General features: G+C 41.7%; 1 protein-coding gene across 2 annotated transcripts in view; it reads right to left on the bottom strand.

The window, feature by feature from the left end:
• The window catches only part of LOC124297429 (probable serine/threonine-protein kinase DDB_G0267686), a 73,199-nt gene that overhangs the window by 4,669 nt on the left and 40,666 nt on the right, over positions 1-27,864 (bottom strand). Inside the window, exons 2-3 of one of the 2 annotated variants that reach the window (XM_046748440.1) lie at positions 9,767-10,997; positions 9,146-9,205 (exon numbers count right to left, since the gene is read on the bottom strand). In XM_046748440.1, coding sequence (XP_046604396.1) covers positions 9,146-9,205; positions 9,767-10,997 — 1,291 coding nt within the window. The remainder of the gene's footprint in view (positions 1-9,145; positions 9,206-9,766; positions 10,998-27,864) is intronic. The other variant, XM_046748441.1, reaches the window with a different exon arrangement.

The following is a 27,864-nucleotide window of genomic DNA, read 5'->3' as shown; positions in this document are numbered from 1 at the left end:
CGTGACAACTGATTGGAGTACAGATACTCAGTCAGCGGTGATTTTCAAACGTATTCGGCAAATTCAGAATATAAATGGCTAAGATTTTGAATGCCATTCAGTTTATTATCAGTCTGTCAATGTGAATCATTATATTTTTTTTTTTTTTTTATTAACCTTTACTTACTTAACCCGGTACTCGTATTCCGTAACATCATGGAAATAACCCGGAGATAATGAATAAAATTTTATTGGAAGGTGTGCTTTCAACATTTCCTCTATATTTGCTAAGACACATGACGTTTCCTAATCTCATGGTTTGCTTACGATGAACCTACCGATAGAGATACGTGCAATGGAATTCGGGAATTGGACCTTGCAACGCCGAGCCGCGAAGAACGATGAGGGGGTATCTAGAATAAGTATTGGGCAACCGACTACGGATTGAGCTTGTAAAGCGGAAAATGGGGGAAAATCTGTGATGGCCAAGTACATATGAAGTATGTACCATACACCGAGACCTGCATCCGCGTTTAAGCTTCGATTCTCCGTTATACCCGTGCTAAAGCTATGTGAGCTATCGTTTGCCGCACGATATCAGTCGACTTCGTTAAACGAAGCCATTAGCGAACAATGCCGCTGCTCTCGGCGATTGTCATAGTGGTGAGCACAGGTATGCGTAGTTACATAGCGCGGCATACCCACATGGTAAAAGTAAATTGTATATGTGTGTATACTCTATACACATAAAGTTGAATGCGGTATATTAATGTACCCGTGTGCTGCAAGCTGTTCACTTCGGGACTACAGCGCGGTGACCTTTAACTGTACATGCATGCTTTGATGCTTTCCACTCGCGTTCGAACGGTGGTTCATGATGTATTTTACTCTACGATATACCTGGTGAGAAGACATTACCAATGGATTGGAGGCTTAGAAATGCCACTTCACGGCCCGTATACACGACACGTTCACCACCTTTGCCACTTTATGCTCAGAAACATTTCAACGATGAGATCGCAAGAATATTATTTGAGAACCTCGGATATACCCTATATACCTATTGCCTATCCAACGATGACGAAAGGGAAAGGACGGATGTGCACTTTCGCAAATCGATGATATACAGTTGGAAGTGGATTATGTAAAGTCAAGAAAACCAACAACATTCTGTACTGTCTGAGTATCTGCAATAAATATTACGGACGTCACCTGACTCAACGTCACCTGACACTGGTCTAATTTTAGGTTTAATTATAAGCCACGAAATAAATTGTAACGATCGATGAGCACGTACTTGTCGTCCCCGATATGGATTGAACGATGAATGCGACCCAGAGACTCTCGAGTATCGTATGAGAGTTTGGCATCAGACTCGAGTAGGCAAGGGCTTCCTACGATTGGACTGACCGATGAATGACACAAGGCATTTCATTATTGAAAATGGCAAGACCAATCACTACCATTCAACTCGCTACTAAAAGTTCTTAGTCGAGTGTCCGGTAATGTGACCCAGGTATACGAATGACAGCTTAAGGGCCACGGGAAAGTATGCTACTGTAGTCGGAATCATACCATACGTCATGGTAGGCGTTGGTTTCTCGAGAAGACGATCTCAACCGAATCGAGTGCCTATCCCTAACATTTTGGCTTTTCATATTTTCACTAGGCATGTACCGGATAGAGAATTTGCGGCATATTTGGATACCGGATATACGTTGATAGATTATTGCCGGATACTGGATATCCCGAATTCCAATAACGAAAACTTTGGTGGGGGTGAAAAGGTAGAATGTCCGCGTAATATAAAAAATAGCCAATTTTCAGAGTTGAAAAATCACTTCGTAGAATTTTTGACACAGGGAAAGACATGGTATACTTAAAGGTCAGAATGTAGGAAGATCAACGTATAGAAAGTTAGACTATAGAGTCGTCAGAACGAATGAGTACATATCGAGCTAAGATACATATAATCGCAGGATCCTGACGATTCTCTATTTAGGCTTTCTAAACTTTGACCTTTCTACGTTTTAACTTTTCTGGATTTCGATTAGCTGCATTCTGAATTCGATGATTCTAACGGCGTTAGAATCATCTTTGAATATCACTTGATCGCCGAATTCTCGAAAATATCTGGTTTTCATCAAGTTCTATTAGAAGGGTCTAATATTTTTTAAAAAAAGTTTCACTCGCCATTTCTCTTCATATCAGAATCAATATCTACAGTTGTCGGGAGATCCATTATTTATTTCAATAATTATTCTCCAGAGACAAAGGAACTAAACTTTTTGACGTCTTTCAAATCAGCAATGCAAATAGAGTTCATTTCACTGGAGTGATAAGGTTGACTCACTTGACTGATTGACGACATTTGATCCTCGTGTGCTGTAAGCAGTACCTCCTTATACATATAACTTATTTGAATTTCTATGAAATTTAAAAAAATTATATGACGCGAAAAACGTACTTCAATGAAGAAGTATAAAAAAATAATAAAGAAAAATAAATAAATTATGAATTTTTTTTGTAAAATTAGTCATTTTTTTATTCATTTTTTTTTTTATTGCATTTTTTTCAGTATACTTAAATTAAATTTTTAAGTATATTAACTACACGATCCTTTGAACTAAGTATTCAATATGTTCCAAAAAAAAGTTCAAGTAAAAATGTTCAAAAGTTTAGTGTTTATAACATTTTTTTTGTCGCTGCGGTACGAAGCACCCCAGTCTGGCAGGCACGTGATTCTACAAAAGTGTGGCATGTAAGGGTTAAAATTGTTAACTCGAAGAGAAAAAAGAATATGGTTTTAGAAATCCCCTAATCTGACCTCAAATTGCATTGAACAAATAATTTTCCACAAATCTGGGTTGGAAAGGTACGAACCTTTTCAAGTAAGTGGACAAGAAACAACGTATTTCAATTTCTTGTTGTGCTGCTCAATTTCATGTTTGTTCGCTACTCTGACCTCTACCGATATGATTGTTTTACCGAATATTATTGTTATCCAGCTATCCGTCCGGATGGTAAAAATCAAAGGTGATAAACCAGATACCGGATAGACATAGGATATCCGGTGCGTCTGAAAATTTTCATTCATTAAAACTTCGTCAAAATTCTTTTTCTTTCTGACTCCAGTATGAAAGCCTGTAATTTGTACTTTATCTGCCTTCACCAACCAATAATTGCTTACCATGTCGTGATATTAGAATACCCGTCATCACTCACGACGTTCAATATTCTCGCGTACTTCATATGCTGTGTAGAATGCTTGTTCGGGGCGTTCTAGGAAATAACGATCAATATGAGAAGTTGACATTTCAGATTTGCCCTAGATTTTTCTGTGCGATCGTGCTGGTAGAAAAACGAAGCCTACTTGTTGGAAACAATAGTTATTTTTGTGAAGAATGCGTATAAAATTTGGATTTGTTGACGAGTGTGAAGTGCCGCACGAACCGAAGGCGAGTTTTCTTTACAGTAAAAGTTTGATAATTTTCATCAAAGGTATGCATTTGGGGGTTACATGTATGTTTTGACTTGAAATCATCATTGATGCGAGATCATGCATCCAATTAACGCTATCAGGTTCTTCATCAAGCAGTCATATATTTTCTGTGATGGTTAATTGGACGATAAATCGATGCCAACGGTTTCAACAATGCGATATGTTTCTTCTCCTTTGCAGGAATATAGGTATTTCCATCTTTGCGTCGTGAATTAAACACTCACTGTGATGATACGTTCTCCCGGTTAAAAGACGGAAAGAGCGCAATCGGGGGGAATATTCGGTGTCCGTTGTTTGCAGGCAACATATAGGTACCTACACGCACGCACACACACCTATGATAGCTATAGATCGCATATAGAGCGCGTGAAGACCGCATGCCCGTGAGTTGGGTGAGCTGTGTCGTCGGCCGGGCGCCTCGCTGAACGAACGGTACGCCCACGTTCTCTATGGTCATTCCCCCCGAGCCACCTCGCCCTGCGCAACCGAAGTGAAAAGAGAGAAGCCGAGAGGAGATGAGAGACTTCGCCAACCGGTCTCCTTTCTATGCACCCGTACAACTCGACGTAGCACTACACCACAGGCTTCTTCGCTGTACAACTACAAGGCATACCTATCATCCAGCTACGGCACACAATGCGCCGCGCAATTCCGATCATTGATATTATCCGTGAAGTATGAATCCTCGCCTTCCATCCTTTGCGCATTTCCCTCTCCTCCCTTCATCCACGGCCAGCTCGTTCAGCCAAATTTTTCGTTTCACTCTTTCTTGGGAACCAAAGCGGACCTCGGATCGCCTCTATGATAAGGCCATATGTACGATGTACCAAAGTCAATTTTTCACCTTTAAATAATCCATTTCACCGATACGCGCTCGTGTAACTTGTGATTTCGTGACAGGTATATTCGTATATGTAACCTACTTGTAATAATTGCAACAGGTTTAGGGATTGGAATTTTTTGATTTTCGCATATTGTAATGTATTTTCTGCACCGTGTCTATCGACGTAAAACATCGATCCAGGGCCATATAAAGGGCACACAGAGCCTGGAACAAATTCTTTCCAACAGTATAATTTTCAATTGACTCTGACTTTTGAACTGAAACAACTTGGCTGACCGAAATGCCAAGGGATATTCTTGATGTCATCTGAAGGAAGGTGACAATGAAACCGTTTTTATATTTCTGTGTGCCAAATGTACAAAATTTATACACTGACCTGCATGGCGGCTCACTTGACGATGAGGCGTAATCAATGCATTTTTTCACGGTTATCCTTACGATACGATTATAACGCGGTAGCTGTACCTGTGACGTACGGAATTGCCACACATGGACGGAGCTTCGTTTTCGATCTACTGTGGATCGAAAAAAGTAACGGGAACGAAGATAAAGATGAGACGACTGTTTGAGCCGAACCTTGCAAATGAATAGCCGAATGAAATGATGAATGAGTGAACGAATGAATGAACGAACGAATAAGCGGACGAATGAATGAACGGATGGATGATTAATGAATGAACGTGGCGTATCACCGAGACGGGTATATAAGGTGTATATGGAATTTAGGTATGAGTTATATAGAGATATCTACAGGTCCAGGCCTGTAACAGAGTGTAGCAGGTAAGAGTGAGTATAACGGGCAACGAGTCATCGCAGTCTAGGGATACCACCTACCCATACCTGCGGCGGCTGTGCATGGGTGGGTAGGTAGGTAGGTATACGTGCGGACGACGTAAGCCGCATGGTGCACGGGTAGATGATACGACTCCGCGAGCGGCGAGAGCGGATCCTCCGCGATGCGACGAAAAGAACGGAGTGTGGGTCAAAGAGGAATGTGGCTAGCCTCGCGCCCGCGCGCGCCTCGCGTTATAAACACGTTGCGCGGTGTTCGACTGTTCGCGCAACCGAGTGTTGGTGCAAGAGCGCGTGCACAGGCACACGTGTGGGTATCATTCGTATGTACGAGTCCGCGACAACGGTCCAACTGCCGGTCTTCGGTCTCGAGTCTCTGATCACTGGTCCCTGGTCCCTGGTCCCTGGTCCCTCGTCCCCCTGGTCGCCGGTGTACGCCACGACTCACGTGCGTGGCCGAGGTAGCGGTATGTACCTACCTATACGTATATGTATACATACGTGAGCGTACTGTATAATGTAAGGGCGTTGCGACCGTGTAGACCTCGAGCGGGTCGAGTGTTCATTCAGGAGGCCACCGTGCCGCAGTCATGTGCCCGAGGCTCTCAACTCGCTAATCTCCCGTTGCTTCTGCACATCCACGACATTCCATCTGCGCCTGTACGTATACGATCTGTTATCCCGCATTGGGAACGACAGTCCAATGCGTATGATTACGTAGTACCTACCTACGACAGTTCGGCTATTATTCAAATATATCGAGACACCCTGGGTATATCTATGATGCGCAAATTCCATTCGACACGTTGCGACTGAGAACGACCTAACGCACGAAAGGACGTGGAAAAAAAGGACATACTATATCCGTATAGTACAACGACGGTGTAAGCAAAAAATAAGAGTCACCTGTCAGCCTGTAACTCTTCGCGATCGCTAATTATTAGACATTTTACCTTTCGCCTTTTACCTCCGATAATCGCCGATTTCAAAGCCTCCAACGCATATTATGTATATATTATGGATTTGCTGTGCTTGTAGCATTGAAAGTTCTAACGGTGATGAGCGAACACAATACGTACACAACGAATTGCACAGGTCACGAAACGAATGCTGAAAGTAATACACGCTATGCGTATGTATTTTACTTAATCTATAATGCGATATAAATGCCCGAATTGCTGTAAATTTTACCGTCACAAAGCACGCTAATCACATACCTATACAATCGTCAGATTATAATCCCACCGGCAATATAGTAGAAGGGGGGACCTGACGGATGTGATAACTTATTTTATCGTCATCCCGTTTTCACGCAGGATTTACCTACGTGCATAGAATTCGTACATCTGTCTGCCTACTTGCACCGTTCCAGACGTTGATATGGAAACCGTTTATGCGGGGAAAATAAGATAACGAATACCGCGACCAATTCGAAAGTGGTTCACGACGTTTGGAACGACGCTGCGGATGTTGGGCCGCATATTATTCCGGGAAAGGCTGTACCATTGATCTCATCGCCAGGCACACGCGTGATCCCGCCCGGATGCAGAATCCGTTTGGTCGCGGCGTTTCAGTACTACGTACATACGTACATACATACGTATACCTACCTATAGTATATCTATATAGCCTAAGATGTGGGTCACCGTGGTCTGCGCAACTCATCGCCCGCTCATGCTCACCTACGAGGTGATCGCCGAGGCGGGTTCCCGGCTACGGGTCAGCAGCTACAACGCTTATATTGTACGCTGTCTGCCTGCGTTACGTTATACGTAGCTAATCGTGAGTACCCGCGTACCTATAGATGCGCGCAGGTCAATACGTACGACATACATTTGGTACGGTGCGGTACGTCGCGACGTAGCGCGGTGCAGATTGGGACGAACCACGCCCTGACGCAAACCTTGGCACCTGTGTGTGTGTGTGTGTATATATATATACAGGGCATTCCACGTGTCGTCGTACAGACCAAAACGCTCACTCTCTCAGGACAGAATCCAACTTTGTGGAATGTTTTCGTTAGTTGATGAGAGGTAATATGTGGGGTTATTTTAGATCTTTATTCGAAGAAGTTTAGACGATAGCAGTCGACAAAATATGTTCGAAAATCGACACAGTCCAAGTTCTAATCCGGCATAGTTCGAAAATTGTTGATCATGCAAATAAAATGTTGGAAATAAAGATTTATTTCTTTAGAATGAATTTTGAAATTATACGCAACACAATATAGCGGCCTCTGGAAGTTGGTGAAATATGAAAAATCCTTTAATTTTTCAGGTTTTTCTAAAAAACTCTACGTTTTTTGTCATTAAAGTTTTAAAAAATACCCCCCAGTCGGCGTAGAGAAACGTGTATAAATTTTATTACGCGGCTGAATTTGGTCTAGAAGCTAATTGTTTTATTAAATTAATTTGTAATTTGAGAAGAAAAAAATCACTTTTCAAAACATAAAACGTACGCTGTGGACTCGAATGAAACACAGTACACGATTCAAAATTTTGTTTATTCAATGGTTTCTGGGGATTTTATGGGTCAATAGAGAGTCTGAATCCGAAATGAGACAATTTGCTCAAACTTGTATTTCTCGGATAGACTTTGCATCGTCACACGAAATCTTCAGATATTATACTATTCAATGAGCAAAATTTTTGATTGCTTACGTCGTTTCGTGTGAGTTTGCAAGGTGCTCTTCACTTACTGTCAAATGATTATTATTATTATTATTACTATAACTTTTGCAAAATGATACAAGTAAAAAATTCACATCTTCTAAACTAATTTCGACTATTCGTAAAATTTATACACATTTTTCCGCAATAACAGAATAGTAGTCTCTAAAATTTTCAGCCCAAAAAGAAGTGTGTTTTTCGACAAACCTTCAAAAGCGGCGTTATTTTTCATTTATTACCGACTTCCAGGGCACACCGTATTGTTTTGCATATTATGACTTTAAAATTCTCTCAAAACTGAAACTTTTTTGTTTTCACAATCGATAGTTATGTTGCAGGATTGAAACTCGGACTGTGCCAATTTTCGAATATATATATATGTTCTTGGCTGCTAATGTCGAAATGCTAATCTGCGATAAATCACACACACCTTTGGCAACTAACGAAAATATTTCACAACGTTTGAGTAGGTTCTGAAAGGGTGATAGTTTTGGTCAGGTCATATACAGGTCGAATGAGCCATACACATCTCGATACTCTCGACGCTTCCCTGTACAATCCTTCGCGTGCGCCATTTCTAACTGCCTCGCGGTCCGACTCTTTACTCCCACCTGCATTACTTTAACCTCATCCTCGATAACAAATTACAGTTATCTATAACACCGCCTATTAGTTCAATCATTTAAACTCATGGTCGAAACACCCTTCACCTTCCAAAGCCGCCACCATATCAGTATAGATGTGTCGATAAGTTCTTCCGCGACATACCCGTATCTAACATACCTACCGTACCTACATCTATGTATATAATCTCATGGCAGAAAACTTGTACCATGACTCAATTGGACAATAATTGTCTATGAATGTTATAGCGACGTTTCATTGTCGCCGAACCTATCGACACCGTCCGTTGTCTATAGAAGTTGTAGGGCTTTTATTCGTAGCGTGCAGAGCATTAGGAAAACGGTTGAAAATAAGCAGTGAATTTAACTTCCAAACACGAATTTTAGTTTCTCCGTTTGTGCACTTGGCAAGAATTAGTTTCGCCGCTTCATCGAAGGCGCATGGCGTTCAGATCTTTTTCGTATTCCCTCCCTCCTTTTCCGCAACAAGTACTTGTCAAAGATTTGTTGTTACAGGCATTTTCACGACACAGTGCGATCCAAGGGTCAGATTCTACATCAATACGCGATTTATATCCAGTGTCGTTCCAAAATTACAAATTATGTCGTTTCACCTGTGGTTAACAATTGCAAATTAGGAACTAATCACGGTAAACGAACCACGACGATAAGTAGCAAGTATACGACTAGGTACAAGTGAGTAAACAGAGTCAGGTGTCGCTACGATTTTACTCACCAGTATGTATTCTCTGATGCGCTTTAAGGTGGGAACTTTTAGTGTAGACCTTTGTACACCCTGTGAACAGAACAAATAACGAATCACATAACTGTGCAGGTATGTACATACTGTCTAGCATGTTCAATCGCAGTTGCAACACTGTCACCGTTGACAAGTATCTATATATACAAGCGTCAAGCTGCACCATACAGCGGACTCTCGGTAATTTCTTACGTGGTAATCTTATCACGTCATTGACCGCCGTCTCGTCGAACGCATGACAAAACGCAAAAATGTATCTCACCACCAAAAAGCTGTAGCAAGGTAGCAGGGGTAAGGGGCGATTAACGACCCGCCGCTCGGCGGTGCTCTAAGATTTATCAGTTCAGCCGATAAAAAAAGCTCTGCTTTTGTAATCTGGACGGTAAGAAATTGCGAAGAGTCCACTAGGTATTAAACTTTTCGTAGTAGTCGACGTGAAACTTGAAATTGACAGTTTTTAGAATCACCAGTAAGCGCGCACATACCATATGTCATTAGGGAATAATAAATGGAAAAATGTAATCGTACATCGATTCTAAGATGAGACAACATCGAATGGGAATATAACAATTTGCAACGTATTATTCCAGCACTTACCCATGAAATCACAATGATGAACTCGCCGCTTCTCAAGTTCAGGATTATTCCGCCGATTAAATTTCGTAATGTGCTGCGGCTGGATCCTTGGATTGAGTATTGCTGGCTGGGGGTACGGGGGAGGCGGTGTCCTTCGTGGAGGTCCTCCGAGGGGTGAGCCAGGATCCGAAATTGGTGGCGTCAAAGGCGACACGTACATCAGTCTAGTCATTGGCCCGTACAAAGTTGAACTAACCGAGTTTCCGGTCGCTGGATTGCCGTGGCTTCCGCGATTCCCGTGATGGTGATGCTGATGATGACTGTGATGATGATGATGGTGATGATTACGGTGAAAACCCGTCGGAGAGCCGTTATTGTCAGCGCCATTGCTATGTCCGTTGGTGTTATCACTTGTACCGTTGCTGTTATTGTTATTGTTGATGTTATTGTTACCACTGCTGTTATTGTGGTGGTTGTTATTATTCACGGTGGCGTTGTTATTGTTGTTCGCGTTGTTGTTGGTGTTGTTGTTGTTGTTGTTGTGGTTGTTGTTGTTGTTGTTGTTGTTGTTGCTATTGCTGTTGTTGTTGTTGTTGCCGCTGCTGTTACTGCTACTGCTGGTGCTGTCGTTGTTATTGTTGTTGATAGCACTGTTCATCGTGTTAGTGCCGCTACTAATATTGTTGTTATTGTTTGATGTGGTATTATTGTTAGTCGAGTGGTATGTTTTGTATGCCGTTGACCGGTTGTGCGATAGCGTCTGGGCCACTCCTCCACCGGCAATACCGCTTGGCGTGGTGGAATTCGTCGGCCTTGTGGTGAAGCTCTGCAAAGAATTCGAGACGGGCCCTTCGAGCAGATGCAACGTTGGCGGAGGTGGTGCCAATGGTTCGGTCTTAATTTCAACCGAGGACAATGCAGGCAAAGCTGCATCCTCTGACTCAATCTTTACGTGGGACTGCGACGCCAGCATGTCAGCGTTTTCGGGGTCCAGCTTCTGTATACTCGAGGTTATATCCTCCCATAATGGAGGCCTCAGGAATACATCGTCGTCATTACTAGACGGCTGGTTTCGCGACGATACGAAACTTGCCTGGGGTCTACAGCTCCCGCCAACGCCAACTTCGAAGAAGTCATCCATCTGCCCCGAGTGGTCCCTCGGATCTCTGCACTCGGTGTCGTCCGCATCGTCGAGTCTTGGCAATCGCTCCAACTCCTGTCTGCAGAGCAGCGTGTCCAAATCCGATGTCTGCTGGAACACAGAAAAGAACAACAACTCGTTGACCCCTTTTACACTGCTACAGGTGGCAAATTGTGGCTAACTATTCTTTAAAATATGACAATCTACTTGTATTAGATGAAAGGTGGATAATATGAATATAATATAATAAACGTATATATAGTGCGTATATAATATGTTACGTATGTACGTGTAATATAAGATGTTCAGAATGCATTACATTGCTTTTGAACAAGTCCGATACGTTGTTCTATGTATGAACAGTAAAAAAAAAAAAAAAAAAATTACGGTTGGTATCAACGATAACCGTATTTTCGTAGTATTAAATAATAGTGTCAAATAAGCCGGTTCACCGTGTTGAATTCAAGTAGGTACAACGTGTAAGTCGCATGGTTGTCAAAATTTCCGGTGTAAGGCCCGTTTTCTTTTCATGCATGTTTTCGAACTACATACATTTTACGGATTGTGGAATACCATAACGTCATAATCGGGGGTTTTCTCCGGCTGATTGACATTTAGTCAACTGTTGGCTGACAGTGAAGAGTACGCCCTTCTCATCAGTCTCCGATTAGGTGATTTTATTCCCTGCTGGCAATACGTAAAATATGAGTCGGCTGTATGTTATTTGCGAGCCGTACCGAGTCCTTATCACGAAACTTCCCCGTTCTGGAAATCTTTAGTGAACCACCAAAAATAGTAATAATATACAACTAATTTTCACGCAACGTATCAAGTTTAGTGCTGATAAATCTTTTTTCGGACGTATTGACCTTTTGTTTTCGTATCTGGTTGAATCGGTGAGATTCTCGGGTGACTCAATTGATTTTTCATTCCCTGTGCAGGGTGTCCGAGGCGGGTTAGGCGAATACGTGACTTGCCGTATGCTGATGATGTGAAGAGCGCGCTTGTCCATAATATATGTAACGTGCAACAACGGCCCGAATGTATAGAACTTTACGCCTACGGGCAAGTCCCACCACCCTTCAAGCAATACTTGCCGCAGCGGCCGACGTACAGGGTGTCCTGCGGTATATCACTTTTCTACAATATGACATAAGTAAACACATTCTGTACATATGATTCATGAGTTTGCATCCGAATATCCGAGCAGAAGTGAATTCGCAAACTCAATTGCAGGGACAAAGCGTTGCTGTCCCTCTACACGCGATTACACTTCTGTTCAACGCGAAAGAGCATCGTTTCCATACAAATTGTTTCTAAAGATTTCGTTTCGAGAGGAAGCAAAGCCTAACTCATCCCAGTTTTCGGGTTGATCAGTTACCTTCTGCGTGCTTAACGGGAGATTGTGTTTTGTGATTGCAGGGATATGCTCTAACTTCTTTCAATCCCTAAGGTGTTACAAATCACTTGAACACAGTTTCCGGACGAATAATTCTAAACTTATTTAAATATTTTTTCTGTAAAAACAAAGTATATAAAAATGATCTCTGTAGAAACGAACTTGGAGGTATGATTTCTGTAGAAACAGTCCTCTCCCTTCGACGCAATGGGATCAAGATCGATTTAGAAATTCCGTCGCGTTCAACTACAATCTACAATGACTGCGGTTCTATTCCTATACCTAATTGCGCGTTTGCAATACAGAGTCGTTTGTTATTCGTTAAATACATATAGATAGCCTGTATATACATATACCTTACAGAGTAGCAATCCTTCCACCTCGATGCGCAGTGTTGTATAATATTATACATGTATGTAAGTTTGGATTGAAATTCTCATCACTATGCATACATCCTTAGGTTAAGAATAAATCAAAAAAGCCTGCGTCGTGCTCAAACGATGCAGCGTCACTCTTGGCGCAATTCTGAAACGGGTATAGGCATATACCGCAGCTAGGCGGTACCTACGCATCAAGTCGTTGGTGAATGCTCGCGGCACACGCTCGTGGTAGTGCAAGCTGCGCAGCTTCGGTAAAAGTATACATATAGGTATAATGTATATTATAGACATAACCGGCATGCAGCTAGATACGAGTGAGGCTCCTAGCAGCCAACGTTATACGCATAATATTTCGAATATTATAATGGCCCAGGCCAGACCCGCTTGCCGTCGAGATGCGAGGACGGAGGAAAAGACAGAACAGAGACACGGAACATAACGCCCCTTCGACGCTCGACTATTGATGGATGATGCTTCCCTTAACGTCTACGCGAAACAATAATATTATTCATGCGCAGTCGTGGTTACATGGAAATCGTTTATAGCAAGGCTCTACACCGTCGATGGGACGCCACTCGAATAATCCAGCCGCATATAAGGCGTGCACCGCTGTCTCCACTGCTGCGCACTCCACCCTTGCATCAAATGAGGCAACAATTAGGTGCAAACGTTGAGCGCTGCAGGTGTATTCGCCGGAATTGGATTTTCGGGGATTTCGCAATATCATATATTGCAACATCGTACATCGAGTGTCTCGCAAAAGCCACGGCGCCTATCGCTACAGTGGTAATAAGAGATCTACGAAATGCGGTTTCTTATTTTCTATAAGCGTATTCTGGAACGAGTACGTATTCTCTAGATTGTACAAGGTAACGAGATTGCGTCATGAAACAATAAGAGATAGAAAAATTTGTTCGGACTTGTTAAATTTGAAAAACACTCTCCCCGATTCGCTCCGATATAAAAACAGCTTTTTGCATTATACTATACATAGGTATGGCCGATCTGAGACACTAATAATCACGAGAAATTGAACGATCAACTTCTTAAGTCAACTCAACTTGTAAACCCAGCACTGTATACTTCATAGAATAACAATCGTGTACCTACCTATAATACATGCGAATTTCGTGGTTAGGATCAAGAATCCGGATCATGTACATACCTATAATGCTCCGTTAATTAACTTACATAACACACCGTAGGCGTACGTGCATGTAACCATACAGAAGAAGGAGAATATAAATTAATGTAATACAGCTGCAGTTGTATAGGTTACATCTATGATAGTGCAGTCATACAGCCCGCGAAATCGCGAGGGGGTAGTCTGAGCAGTGCCTCTAATAAACGAGATAAAGGTGGAATATTAAAATGCGCGGCGGCGCAGTCAAGCTTTGAGCAGGGCGTGGTGGGAGACCCGTGACGCCTCCGCACTTTAGACCTCGATACCCGCGAGGCCATGCATCTCACCAAGACGAATTTTTGTTATTCGGTTACGTCGTCCATCCAGCTTCGTTTTTGGCATTGCGACACTTGCAAGCATTGAGAGATGTTCACAATCCATAGTACCTGCATCATTCATCCATCCACCTATCCACCAATCCGGTGCTGTAGGTCGGAGGCACAACACACCGCCCGATTACGAGCTCGCAGTATTGTAAGACACCTTTAATATGTATACGATATAACCGCTGCGAGAACACTATGTATTCTTGAAAGCAAACCACTATAAGCAGTTATATCGAATTTGGATAGGCATGATCGTCTAGGATGCATAGGTATACCTAATCGTTACGATTACTACGACGACGCGACGTACTAGCGCAATTACAACACTTTTCGCAGACAAGAAGCATACGTGTACGCGCAAGGTTATGCATCTGTGGACACCAGCCATTCAACCGCATGCGTATACATCATAGCTTTATGCGATAGAATTCGTTATAGGCTACTCTATGTATAGCCCGATATTCTACCCATACGATAATCAACTACGACGGCAATTCGATGTGTCCAATGCATAACCAACTTTTACGCAAACCGGTAGATGGTTTGACGCTGTAGTCGTGTTAATTGGGGTGCATATCGTAGAGATATTACGTGGTAGACGTTATACATGAGTTGTAGGTGGGATACACTACCAATATGTAATAGGTATGTATCTATACCCTGCAAGTTCTTACAATGAAGGGGTATACTCGTAAACACAACGTTGGATTCTGGACAAACAACGCCTTTCGAAGAAAACGACAAAGAGTCCCATCTTTCACAGAGTTTTATTTAATTGCGTGCTAGTCTGCTCCGAGGACTATACGATCAAGGGTCGTTTATCCCGCGAGTGCTAATGCGTGTAATCATGATGACGATAGTCGTAGGTCGAGTATCGGTGTTAATAACGCCTTCGGAATCTTTTGGGATGCGGACACCCACGTCTTCCATACTTTTACCCTGCCTTATAATATACCGACCCTTCGGGTCGATCCCACGCCCCTTATACTAAAGCCATGCATAGCAAGAACCTGCCGGATGTATATCTGCACCGTATAATAAACCTGCCAAGAGGAAATGGTGAAAGTTAGCAGGTCGAGCGACCAGCTGCGCATGCGCAAGATAGTTGAACTCTATTGGTCGCCTAGATCGCGCCACGGCAATAATTTCGTCTGCAAGCCAGGGGAATCAACTTACTCGAAACGGGGCATCAGCTGTCAAAGTTTTCCGTGTCAAGTCCCGAATTGAGGTTGTGTAGTTTTGCTCACTCGCAACACTCACTGACCCACCATCGGTCAGTTTTTCAAGCCTCCTCGAATCACTAGAACAATTATTTGAGATCGGCTTAGCTTAAAAAATTTCGCTTCACCTACTAAACATCCATTAACCATTTTTAACAGCTGAAACTTGGGATGGCCGATCTGGTAACCTGCGTGATAAGACGCCAAAGATCCGCTCAGTCTTCTAACTTTAACCATTTTCTCTCCTTGTACCTACATACCAGTTCTGTAACCGGTACCTATACGTTCAGGTACAGTGAGTTCCAGACCATACGCGTATATTGATATTTTCGTATGAAACGTGTTCCAAACCCTCGTTCGAAATGAACAACTGAGATATTATACTGAGATATCATATACATATATAAATGTGCAGATAATTAGTCTACGGCTTACCGGAAAATTATTGTATTTGGCAAGGGACAGTTACGACTGTACAATACCACATTTCAAATATTCAGGCGAGCTCTTTTTTTCACCAAGTAAGGGCTCTCTAAATATTGTTTAATATCTTGGGCAAACAGTATTAATTATTCGCATTTTTCGGACAACCACAAGATGGGTTTCTTTTAGAGGTTTTCGTGAACCACAGGCTCTATATATCGCACTTCAAGTGCAATTACGTCTATCTGTGCTCTGACTGAGATGTTTTTATTTTAGCTGAAGAACCAGATCATAGAAGTAGAAAAATAGTAAGGAATCGAGAGACAAGAGAAAGATGGTTGCAAGAATCAAATACAAGGCATAATTGACTTGAACACTTCTGATGTGTATCCAATGGGTATGTCCAGCAAATCCTAGGACGTGGTTAAGCATCTATCTTCGATTTTCTGAATTGAAATGTAAACTTTTCCGCCATCGTGGCGGCCATAGTAGTCGGAGTTTCACTTTTTGCAAGGCGCAGTCGCGAGGTAACAGAATCAATCCATGCTGCGACCACACCCTTTGACGCGAAGCTTCGCTTTTACCCTTGTCTGTATCCTATGCCAACCATTTTTTATTTAACCACGGCAAGCTTTGAGCCTCAGACCTATCTTGCAGTGTACTTTGCGCATGTTATTGATTCATAATTTTGTATGCTTAATCCTCCTCCCCCACTTCTCTATTTCCATTGACGAGAGCAAAAGCATCGAGTATTACCTTGAATATTGCCCATCGGGAAATATTTTACAAATGTTCGCGCCTTTGGTACAGTTTATAAAACAAAGTATGACTGGTCTAGCAAGGTCCGTATATATAATACCTACTAGGTGTACGTAAAATATCAACAAAAATCAAACGTCTTCACGCAGGAGCGACATGTCTAAGATGACGATCCTGATTCCTGATCGGTTAAATAGAATTGCCAATCCAAACTTTCGACTGTTGAAAGGTCGTTACAGTGGCCGTTTGTTCGTAACTCTGTTCCCTCTTCTTTATTCATAATCTACGAGATATGAAGTTTATAATTGTAGTAAACATTTTCTTGTGATTTAATTTTATTTATGATAAGCTGGCTGCCGAACTTGGCTTGTTTGACGAAAATCATTGAAAATAATGTTCCTTCCAAATTTTTACATTTAATTATACAATATACAGGTGTACGAGTTTCAATGTGTAGTAAAATAGTCGTGGTACTGCAATATCATTCTAGTGAGAAGTGACCATAATAAATTGAATTCATTCCCGTGGTCATGATAATGAGAAGTGAAGGTGAAATTCAGAAAGTTCTTAGGACGTTTGTATTTAGAATGGATATAGAAAACACGAAGCCATTAAGCGTGTTAATTTATCTTCCATTTCGGCTATTACATGCTTATTATTACCAAATGATAGTCTGCAAAGCTTATAATTTCTAAAGCAAATATTGGGGTGTAACTTACGTATGTATTTACAAATGTAAGGAATGACCCTTTCAACGTGAAATCGAAAAGTAAAAAAATTAAGGACTGGTTTTGGGCCCTTTCGCGACCCCTACTATGCTCATTACCACATGTACAATATAACAGGTCACGTGCAAGCGGCAATCCTGCGCACAGATTGTAACAAGAAACCGGTTGTTTGTATCGAAGCACCACAACTGAAATATGGAAATTCCCTTCACAAAAGTAACTTCCACAAAAGTAGAAAGAGATCGCTTTTTTGTCAGAGGCATCCTTGATGATTAAGCATGGGGGATTAGGTATAATTGCACGGGTGCTGTGAAAACCTCGCATCGTAGGCAAAAATGTCAATACATACCTGTACGTACGCGTTTGTGCATGCTCGGTGTGAGGCATGTGAATGTCCGCGGCTGTACATGTATGACCTTATAATCTCTCGTACGAAAAAGCAAAGGCTGCCTGGACGACGTTCGTGGACGAGTCGCATGGATGGGCAGGCCTGCACTCTGGGCACGGGCGGACGCATAGATTCTATCTCACCGTTCACCCGCCCTGGGTAACGAAACTCCGCATCCATTATTCACTTGCATTATCGTTATTTTACGCCCACTATAATGCCGTATTTATGGTGAAATTATTCAGAATTATTTCTCAGATATGAATAAAACGTAGTAGATTCTCGAGATAAATAGATCTTCACCGTATGTCTTCTTTCCAGCCTTTTTCATCCCTGTACTCGTTCCTCCCACTACCCGCTCACTGAACTTCGGCGCTTGTATTTCCTACTTTTTGTCCAATTTGAGTGACTGACGGTGGTTACTTTTTTACGTTTTACCAGCTAAACATTGCTATTGATGCTCCTACAACGTTTGACCGTTATCGAAATACAATGAAAAACACACCTATACAGACCTATAATTGTGTTATTTTTAAAGATCGTTCGAAGCTTCGGTTTTGGCTTCGGCTTCGGGCACCTTTCACAAAAAAAAGCATCTTCGGCCACATATTCTGCTTCGGCCAAAACCAGCCGAAGGTTTGGTCGAAGCCGAAGTTTCGTATCCAGCCCCCGAAAACGAACTAATTCCAATCGATGAGACATATTATAATCTAATTAGCACTGTGAGTATTTTATTATCTTATGATTTATTTTTTTCTTGCTGCTAAATGATACCATTCAATTCAATCACGTAAAATAATATGGCAAAAGCGCAACAATCGGTTTTGGCTTTAGCCAAAAAACTGACCTTCGTGCGGATGCTGGTTATTTCGATCGTCTCTCTCCGTATAAGTCTATCTTATGTACACGGTGGGGCATTTAAAGAGTGACAGAGCAATAGTATTCAAACTATTGATGATACTCAAAAGAGATTCAAATGAAAGTTACATTGTTCGAGAAGCCTGTCATACCGGACTACCATATTTCTTTTTCGGTGGAGGCGCTGAAGCTACGTCAAGGTCAACGCCAATTTTTTGAATGGAACAATGTACTTTCTTTTTCTACGAAATTATTACTGACTTTGAGGGAAATTCAGTGATCTACAAGGCAAGGTCATTATAGGCACGCGAACTATGAAAATAGTCGAAAAATCGAATAAAATCAGAATAATTATTTTCAAAGGATTTACTAACCTTGGTTTGTGTCTACCTACAGAAGATGCTTAAAGTGATGACCCGCGACTTGTAAACAATTCTTAATTCGCTGATGGAAAGGCCGTATAACTTGAGCCAATATTTGTGGTGTAATTTCAGCACATGCTCGGTATAATTCTTTCTTTCATGTCGTCAGGCGTGGTAGGTGCTACCACCATTACGCGTTCTCCGACAAAACCCCATAAAAAGTAATCAGTTGAAAATAGTTATTTTGATTTGATACGATTTCGCGACTATTTTCATACTTCGCGTGCCTAGAATGACCTTGTGTTGTAGATCACTGAATTTGCCTCAAAGTCAGTAATAATCTCGTAGAAAAAAAAAATACGTTGTTCTATTTACAAAAGTGGCGTTAATCTTGACGTAGCTTTAGCGCCTCTACCGAAAAAGAAATAAGATCGTCCGGTGTAACAGCCTTCTCGAACAATGTAACTTTCATCCGAAACATTCTTGAGTATCACCAATAGTTTGAGTATTATTGCTCTGTCGCACTTTAAATGCCCCACCCTGTATATCTCACCAGACATAAATTTCTAATCAGTTCATACACAATTACACAATGCCTTGTCCACCTTTTTGGGCAATTTATCTACAATATTATACATAACATCTTTATATGTAAAAAAAAAAAAAAAAAATCCGGTTACGCGTCGGAAAACGCAGATTTAGTAACTAAAATGAAATATTAGCGAATGCAATTGAATCTGCGTTTTCCTACCCGTATAACCGCCGTTCTTCTTGGTTCAGCCAGGCCTTTTTTCTTTGTGGCTCGAATATTTTGTAACTTGATTTGAACTCTAAAAATATACTTCGAAGACTACAAGGTTTTTAATAGCATTGGCATGCGGCAAATGATGTCGCAAATCTTCTTACAGAAATGGATTGTTAGATTATAGTATTTTCTCGAACGGCGCACTTTGTCAAAAACGACAATTAGCTTTGTACAATATCAGTGGCGTTGAACTGTTACGTAAAGCTACTAATTACACCGCCCTCGATGGAACGAGATAGCAACGGCGACCGGTTACTTCTCCCATCCCGCAATCCGCGTTACATAGTATGTATAAGGATGAACCCTCATCCCGTCTCGTATGCCATAGATGATTCGCGACGACGTCACTTTTGCGTGAGCACGCAAGTTATATCGATTGACCTAATTTCAAGTTACGTTTAATGAAAGTCAGACGTCCTGCCCCAGTTACGATTCTGATTGGCCACCGTATAAACGTACACGAGAAACACAGGTAAAATTTTACTGTTTTTGCGGATATTCGCTTCTGATGCAGTAACGTAGGTATACTATGACGTAGTTCGTATGCGTTCACGGCATCACAGGAATCTCTACTGCAATTCTTCAGGCATAGATTAGAATTTATGTTTGCGTAAGAACATTGACCGAAAGCGTAATTAAAAAAAATAATAACATCTATCGAATTTCGAGAACCGGTATGTTTAATTCACCGTAGAATCTGTAAGTTTAGCCATAGAGCGTTTGATTTTTGATGGCTAGCTGTAGTAATTGTGAACATGTGTTTTTGATGACATATATGTATAATACCTACATGAGTTTTCTGTAAAACCCAGATCTTATGCTCCATACCCTATGCCACAGATTCAATGAACTGTTGCTTACAAAGTAACGATTAGGAACGAATGATTTTCTCCGCCACTCTCTACAACTTCCAAAAAGGGAAGGTCGGAGTGCCAACGCAATTAAAAAATCGTATTTTACAGTCTTCTCCTCTTCAGACTATCAAAGTCGGTTCAAAGTTTGGGAAACGATAAAGTTAGCAATGCGGCTTGGTATATTGAATGTGATTTTACAAATGGGAACAACCTTTGGGAGTGTTGATTTGACGAATAGTGCAAGAGGAACGATAACTTATTCCACTGATGCACATACATACCGCGGTATTTCGTAAACCAATTGGCATTTGTGCAGCGATGGCAGCGGGCACGGCTGGCACGAACAGACGTAGGTAGGCACTATAGCTCACGCTGACATTTGAGACACTTTCAAGAGCGTGAGCTGCTCTCGCTGTAAACGCGTTCACTCCTGCGAGGCACGGATTATACCCACTCAGCTATAGGTCGTAGAGGTTGCAGAAGATTCGAAGAGGAAAGATAGTAATAGAGGTGTATCATCTCTGGAGATTCGACGATGATAATTAACAAGGTTAGAATACTTATCGCGAGTGTCCAAAAATCGGTTTGTAATTTTCTGGACCTATAGACTTGTAGCACCAAATATTCTATACGAAAATATAGTGTAATTATAGGGAGCTCGCGTGTATGTATAGTGTATACAATAAGACGCGCCTTGGTTTTTCAGCTTGCGTAGGTAAGCAGGCTATTCCTTTTACATTACTCGTTCCCTGTATTGCAATATGTGCAGAGTATAAGAGTGTACCGAGAAACATTCCAAGCTACACATACTAGAATACAGTTAGTTGATTAGAAGTGCATGAACCTCAAAAAATAATTATGCTGCCACAAGGACGTATCAGCATGAGTTTCAACTTTGCAGCTTCATAAGTATAAATTCAAACACGTGTATGCAGAAAGGCGTAAACAATAATGATTTTGTTTGCTTTGTGTAGCCAAAAGAGCGTGAATTGCATTATTTGAAAGTAAACAATGTTACGCCTTTCTCGTAATTAACAATAAGTATTTGCCATTTTTCCACTTCTTTCAACTTTACCTCAACCACAGAGGCAGTGACTGTTGTGCGACCATTATACATTTCTCGAATGCCACCGGGCCCAGAAAAGCTTATTGTGTCTTTTTCCAATTTTTGTGTCTCGCGCTGCTCTGGGCAGTATCACGTTGAAAAGCACTTCAATTCACGCTCTATCGACAAAAAACTTTTTGTTTAACGGCGCTCCAATGGTCAAAACAGACACAGGTCCTTCTGGAAGCAAGCTCGCCTATAGTCGAAAAATCGCTGATTGTGCTCTTATATTCCCTAGCCCTCGATATTGTAATTCATGTCGTAACTTCCAACGTGTATTATAAACGGGCGATATGCCAGGCGCAACTTGTAAGGGTTGGGGAAACGGCTTAATGAATATGGACACGCGAGGATATTAGGAGCGCTGTCTCTTCTGCATCTATCCCCGCTGCCTCCTACCCTCCGCCCTTTGTCACCTCCTCTCTACCCTTGACTATATTCCGGCACGTGGCGTCGTTTATCGAGTTATAGGGTCACGCTCGCCGGTGATAATCGGCCGTGGCACGGACGAGGTGTTGCGGTATTTACATTTACTCGCCTACTACGCATACAGTATATGTATAATGTACTGCATATGTATGTATGAGACTGTTTGAAATTATTAAATTTTTTTTTTTTTACCCTGCTGGAACAAGGACTAAATATTGGTTTCCGACCTACAAAAAAAAAAAACCTCCCGAAAGGATTTTCAGCTCAAGTCCAATTGTAATAGGTATCTTGCAGTATTTGACGTTTTCCTACTTCAATAACATGTACACATGCCTGCAATGATTCTGAAAATACGAATTTTTTTGACAACTCAGTTACGTTGACCATGCAAATTCAGCCCGCAGCAGCCCCTCGACAGTGGCATTGCAGACTGATTCTGTATTGCCAACGTAAACAGCGTGACTAAAAAATTTCCCACCTCAGAATCATTACAAGCAAGCGCCCGGAATATACTGAGCACAGTTTCATCCTAGACTTTCGCACAGCCATAAGCATATGTAGATGGTTGAATTGTCTTCAATAATAATACAGTATAGCTTTTTGGACTTCAGAGCCGCCCAGGAATCAGATATTATATTAATGTAAAAAGATACATTTTCCTTAAAATAGCAGTCTAAAGCTAACCCACGAAGGCCTACGCCAACAAATATGTTGTTACATACTTCAACTTTTAAGTCGTACTAGAACGCAAAGAAAATGCATCGCGTAGACGTTCTTTTACACGTTATTCGAGTGGAAAAGGGTCACGTGCAAGTATAATGGGGCACCTATTAGACGTGGTTCCAAAATACCATACTTTGGAAAGATTCTTAACTCTGCAAAAACGAACATATAGACAAACTTTATTGTTTCGATAAAAGAAAGACATCGTCGCAATCTGAAATAGTCTAACATATCCAGTAGTTATAACGTATGCGCAATGCAATTAAACTGCACCGATAGATCATGTATTTTCAATCGGATTAAACTGCGCCCCGTGATATAGGCGCATCTGGTTTAAAAACTACGTGTAACACTGTACGATGCGTAATACCCAACTTGAATAGCTTATAGACAAGGATGGATAACAGAGAGGATACTACAGCGAGAGGATCTACTAGAGAACGACTGGCTGAATCTGATCATAGTCTATAACCACGTGTACGAGTCATTGCGACTGTACGACATGGTGACGTTCAACTTGCAAGATATCATGCTACTGCTACTGCTCATGCTCATCCTTGGGATGGGAATGGAATGATGATAACATTGTAAATAGGGTCATATACTACGGGTACATTCAATTCACGAGATAATTGACAATTGATTTACAAAAATCCAGTCGTAGCTGCGCAGAGATAAGGTATACTTATGTAATGTATGTATGTTGTACGTGGGCGTCATTGGCGAATCGCAGATGCTCCGAAGAGCATGCTGCTTGAGGCGTATCTGTTCTCGTGTATCGCGTTCATTAATAAAATACAAGTAATGGAGAGTGAAAGGGAACTACTAACGAAGTATAGGTCCTGTGAGTCACTGGAAAGCTGGAAGGGCCCGCCGATCCAACATTTAAGAAGGTGACTCGTATCTCCGTGTACGTATAGATATAACGTGAACGTATATAACGTAGGTGCTTACATGCTACCATAGACTCAGCTGTGGGTCCTGACGATTAGACACTCTTCCGGTGTTGGGTAGTACCCGTACGATCAGGGGAAGTGCATTAGCTGAGTATTATTGCTGATTACGAGGCACAGAGTCAGCTGCCATGCTCATCTTGATCCTCGTACCTACGTGGGTAATCATCAGCACCTGGTACTGTGATTAGATTGCAGCCTCGCGTTATACATTTGTGTATATTCGAAGTATACTATAAGCAGTTGACTACTGAAAACTATTTCTATCAACTATCGATTATTATATGGTCATCGATTTTCATAAAAATGCGACGCTCTCATAAGATTGTAGAATCGTGAAAAAATTACCGCCGAGTATAGCTTCGTCAACCGAAGCAGTTTCGAAAATTCAATCTCACCAGAGATTCACTCGATCTCTGAAGTTTCCCGAAAATTTTGGGTTTCTCAAAAATTTCGAGATTCTTGAGAATTGCCCGTGCCGTATGCTTCGTTATTGGACCCCCACTGCAGTACCGACAATAACGGTCGACGGGAATAATTGCGTGCGAGTACTAAGTACGTATAAGCTAAGAAGTAGCAGATTACAGAATACTTACCGAACAATTTGGTTCCACATTTTGTTTGTAAGATTCATCAATATTATTTCAGGTATACATATCGCACACTATGTACGTATAATTTATGTAGATAATGGCAGTAATATCAATACGATGAAAGATGATATAATTTTTACTTAAAATATTAATAACATTTCGATATTATACTATTTACTATTAACGTTTAGTAATTAATATTTGCCCAAAATTATAAATATCAGGTAAATTAGTTACCCCAAATTTCGAGATTCTCAAAGGTGTCCGGATTCCCGAAGATTTCGGGTTTCCTAAAAATCCCGAGTTTCCCTACTATTTCGTGATTGCCAAAAAACTTGATTCGCAAAAAACCCATCCCGAACTCAGACTTTTTTCCCGAGATTTCAGCCAGGAAATTTTCGCCTCAAAAAATCGAGCCCACTTTGACTGAGCAAACCGTGATCATCAATATCGATTTTCAACAATCAAACCGTGCCGAACCTGACAGCCGGATCTGCGACAAATCATTGCATGTTTACTGCGCGATTAACGTCTAGGTCGATAGCAAAAAAATTTTCTTCGCATAACGTATCTTGCACACATTCATTCACTTTCAATCCCAGAGCACAAATGCACATGTACAGAGTTAAATTAACATTCGTAGTCTAGACGCGGAGAAAAAATTCTGGTGGAACCATTCAGAACGGCAGTTACGGGTATTGAAACGCAGATTTTGTTGCATTAATTACATACCAGTTGGCATAATTAAATGTGTCTTTTTCCCCTTGAATATGCAACAAAATATTCAACTCTGTCAACCGATATTCAATTGATGTGACAAAATATGCTTTTCCCCGGCAATAACCGCCGTTCTCATTGGTTCAAGCAGAATTATATTTCACCGTAATATACTGCCGCAAACGTGTCACACGTACTCCTGAACAGAAGTGCGTATACAATTCCGAAAAATTGTAACGGCGAACAATTTCACTCTTATCTTGCATCGTCTTTCATACGCCTAAAATAATTGCGCAAAGCTCACGTTATGTACTGGCGTGTGTTTCTGGCGGCATGTCCGTACATAGGTATAGGTAGCTGGTAGTATCAGTACGCCTATATATTATACGCTGAATCGCGCATACTTGCAATGTTGTCCCCGAAAACATTGGATATATACGAGTAATGACGACACCATATATGACGAAACCAAATAATAAAAACCTTCACCTCAAAGTGATACGATTGTGTATTTATATGTACATACATGGCACGCGTTTGTTTTTCCTCCAACGCGTCTCACGCCTTTCCGCTAGATAGCTGCACTCAGTTCGGCATGACGAAGAGTCACATGTGCCGAACGCATGTCCGAGGTGGTCATACAGGCGCGCTGCGTCGACATTTTACCCGTCAACTTTTCATGTTGACGAAAGTAATTGCGCAGAGCGGTAGTCACCCTCCTTCATGCAGCGATGGTAGATATAGGCGTCGGGGTATAGTTATGGCTGTGGGGCGTGTGTGTGTGTGTGTACGCTCGCGTTGGTACTATACACAGGTATAAGGTATACAATATAGGTAGTATAAGCGATACATAAGCGGTAAAGGCCAGATATATCTAGTTCCGGTGCAGCGCACGCCGTCAATTCGACGTATGCAGGTATGCCTACGCGTATGTGTACGTGTATGCCCAAGGTATACCTGTACACCACGGCCTCGACTAATGCACTTTTAATTAATTAAATGGACTAATGGCCTCCCTCAGCGTCCAACCATTCGTGGCCTCTTCTCTCGGCCACGTACGACCTCGCGTGCCGTCCGCCTGTCTGCTTTCGTGCCTGCTTGCTTGTCTGCTCGCCCGACCATACCTACCTACGTATACACACCGCCTTCAGCCTTTGGATCCTCGCATACGCGTACAGCTGAAGTATATGGTAAATATTGTCTACGCATCGACACATTCATACATACACCCCACTGGCGTCCGCCGGAACTGTGGGACGCTCACCCTCGATCCTTATTCACTAAAAAAAATCTTCAAACTCTGCACCTATATTATATATAACCTGGCCAGACAGTACATATATATATATATATATATATATATCTGATGGTAGGATAGGTTTATGACAGACCATGTATATATGTACATGTATATAGATGTATATATAAGATCGAAATCGCCGCAAGTATTATTCTGTAATTGTGTAATTACCGCGGTATAAAAGTATAATGATGATGCATCGATGAGGCTGAGTCGTCATAGCTTTGGTATATATGTATAGGGTTGGGTGGCTTAGCCTTATATAAGCGCAGTGGGCAATTGCAAATATGTATCAGCACAGCGTTTGGCCGCTACGCATGCCTACTTTGAAGGTATCGAACAACGAATGTCCAAAGTATACAATATTCGGACTGGAGTTAAAAAACTTACAGTCGGACCTCCGCGGCCACCGACACTCCAGGCACTGACGTTTAGCTGCGCTAGACGTTGAAAACTCCCTAGCGTTTAGCCAGTGCTGGCTGCACAATCCTAATGTCAACGAGAATTCTCGCGCGTCCGGCGTTGGGCTCACTGCCATGTCAAATGATACGATCCTGGTGCTTGTCGATTATTAGCTGTGAGAAATGTGGGATCATTTTGTCAGTACCCGAAACAATTCTGTCTCAAGCTCCAAGTGTAATGCTCGAGGTCCAACTGTATCGTCGAAAGCAAGGATGGCATGGACTCGGCTAAAACTTTTTAACGACCCTGTACATCAGGTTCGTTGCTGATTTTGGAGGCTCGATGGTACAAGGGCATAAATATCGCAGCGCGATCGCGGTTCGAAGAAATTTTATTAGGTACCATAGCATGTAAGATATATGAATGCCTGGAAATGTAAGGAGACCTGGGACGGGCTTGATATACGGGTTTACCATTAGCAAACACGCAAGTGTCAATAGAACCCGGGCTGAGACTCGTGTATTTTCTTGCGGTTTCTTATCAATGAATAAAGATATAGGTAAGTTGTACCCATACGCTCTACAGCCGCGGCAGGTAATACTGCACTATCGAGTCTAATGTAACGTTAAATACAAGTGCATGTCGCAGACACGTGTTTTCGGAAGAAGATTAAGGTCATGCAGCAGTCCTGCCTTTACCGAGCGAGCAACTCACCCGTTTTCTTCCTATATTAAATTAACGGATTAAAGCAAAGGGTTGAAATTTTGACGATGAATCACTCTTTTGTAGCGGAATTGAAAAAAGTTACGCGTATCCCGAAAATCGTCTTCTATTTACGAAATTACTGTCATTCCGAGTTTTCGTCTAACGAGCTCAGTATTGCATGAAACTTGTCTCGCGATGGATCATTTTACTCCTCATTCTTTCCGCAATTGCACAAAGTATCTCAACTATGCACCTTTTCGCCCCTGAAATGCCCGAATTGAGAAATTAGTAACACGTGTCAGAAACCGCACATTTTTTTGACGACTTTCGGGATATAAGTAACTTGCCTGAATTCCGATACGATAG

The sequence above is a fragment of the Neodiprion virginianus genome, chromosome 2 (assembly GCF_021901495.1).
Source record: "Neodiprion virginianus isolate iyNeoVirg1 chromosome 2, iyNeoVirg1.1, whole genome shotgun sequence".
NCBI classification, from domain to species: domain Eukaryota; kingdom Metazoa; phylum Arthropoda; class Insecta; order Hymenoptera; family Diprionidae; genus Neodiprion; species Neodiprion virginianus.
This window is presented reverse-complemented; position numbering and strand designations above follow the sequence as displayed.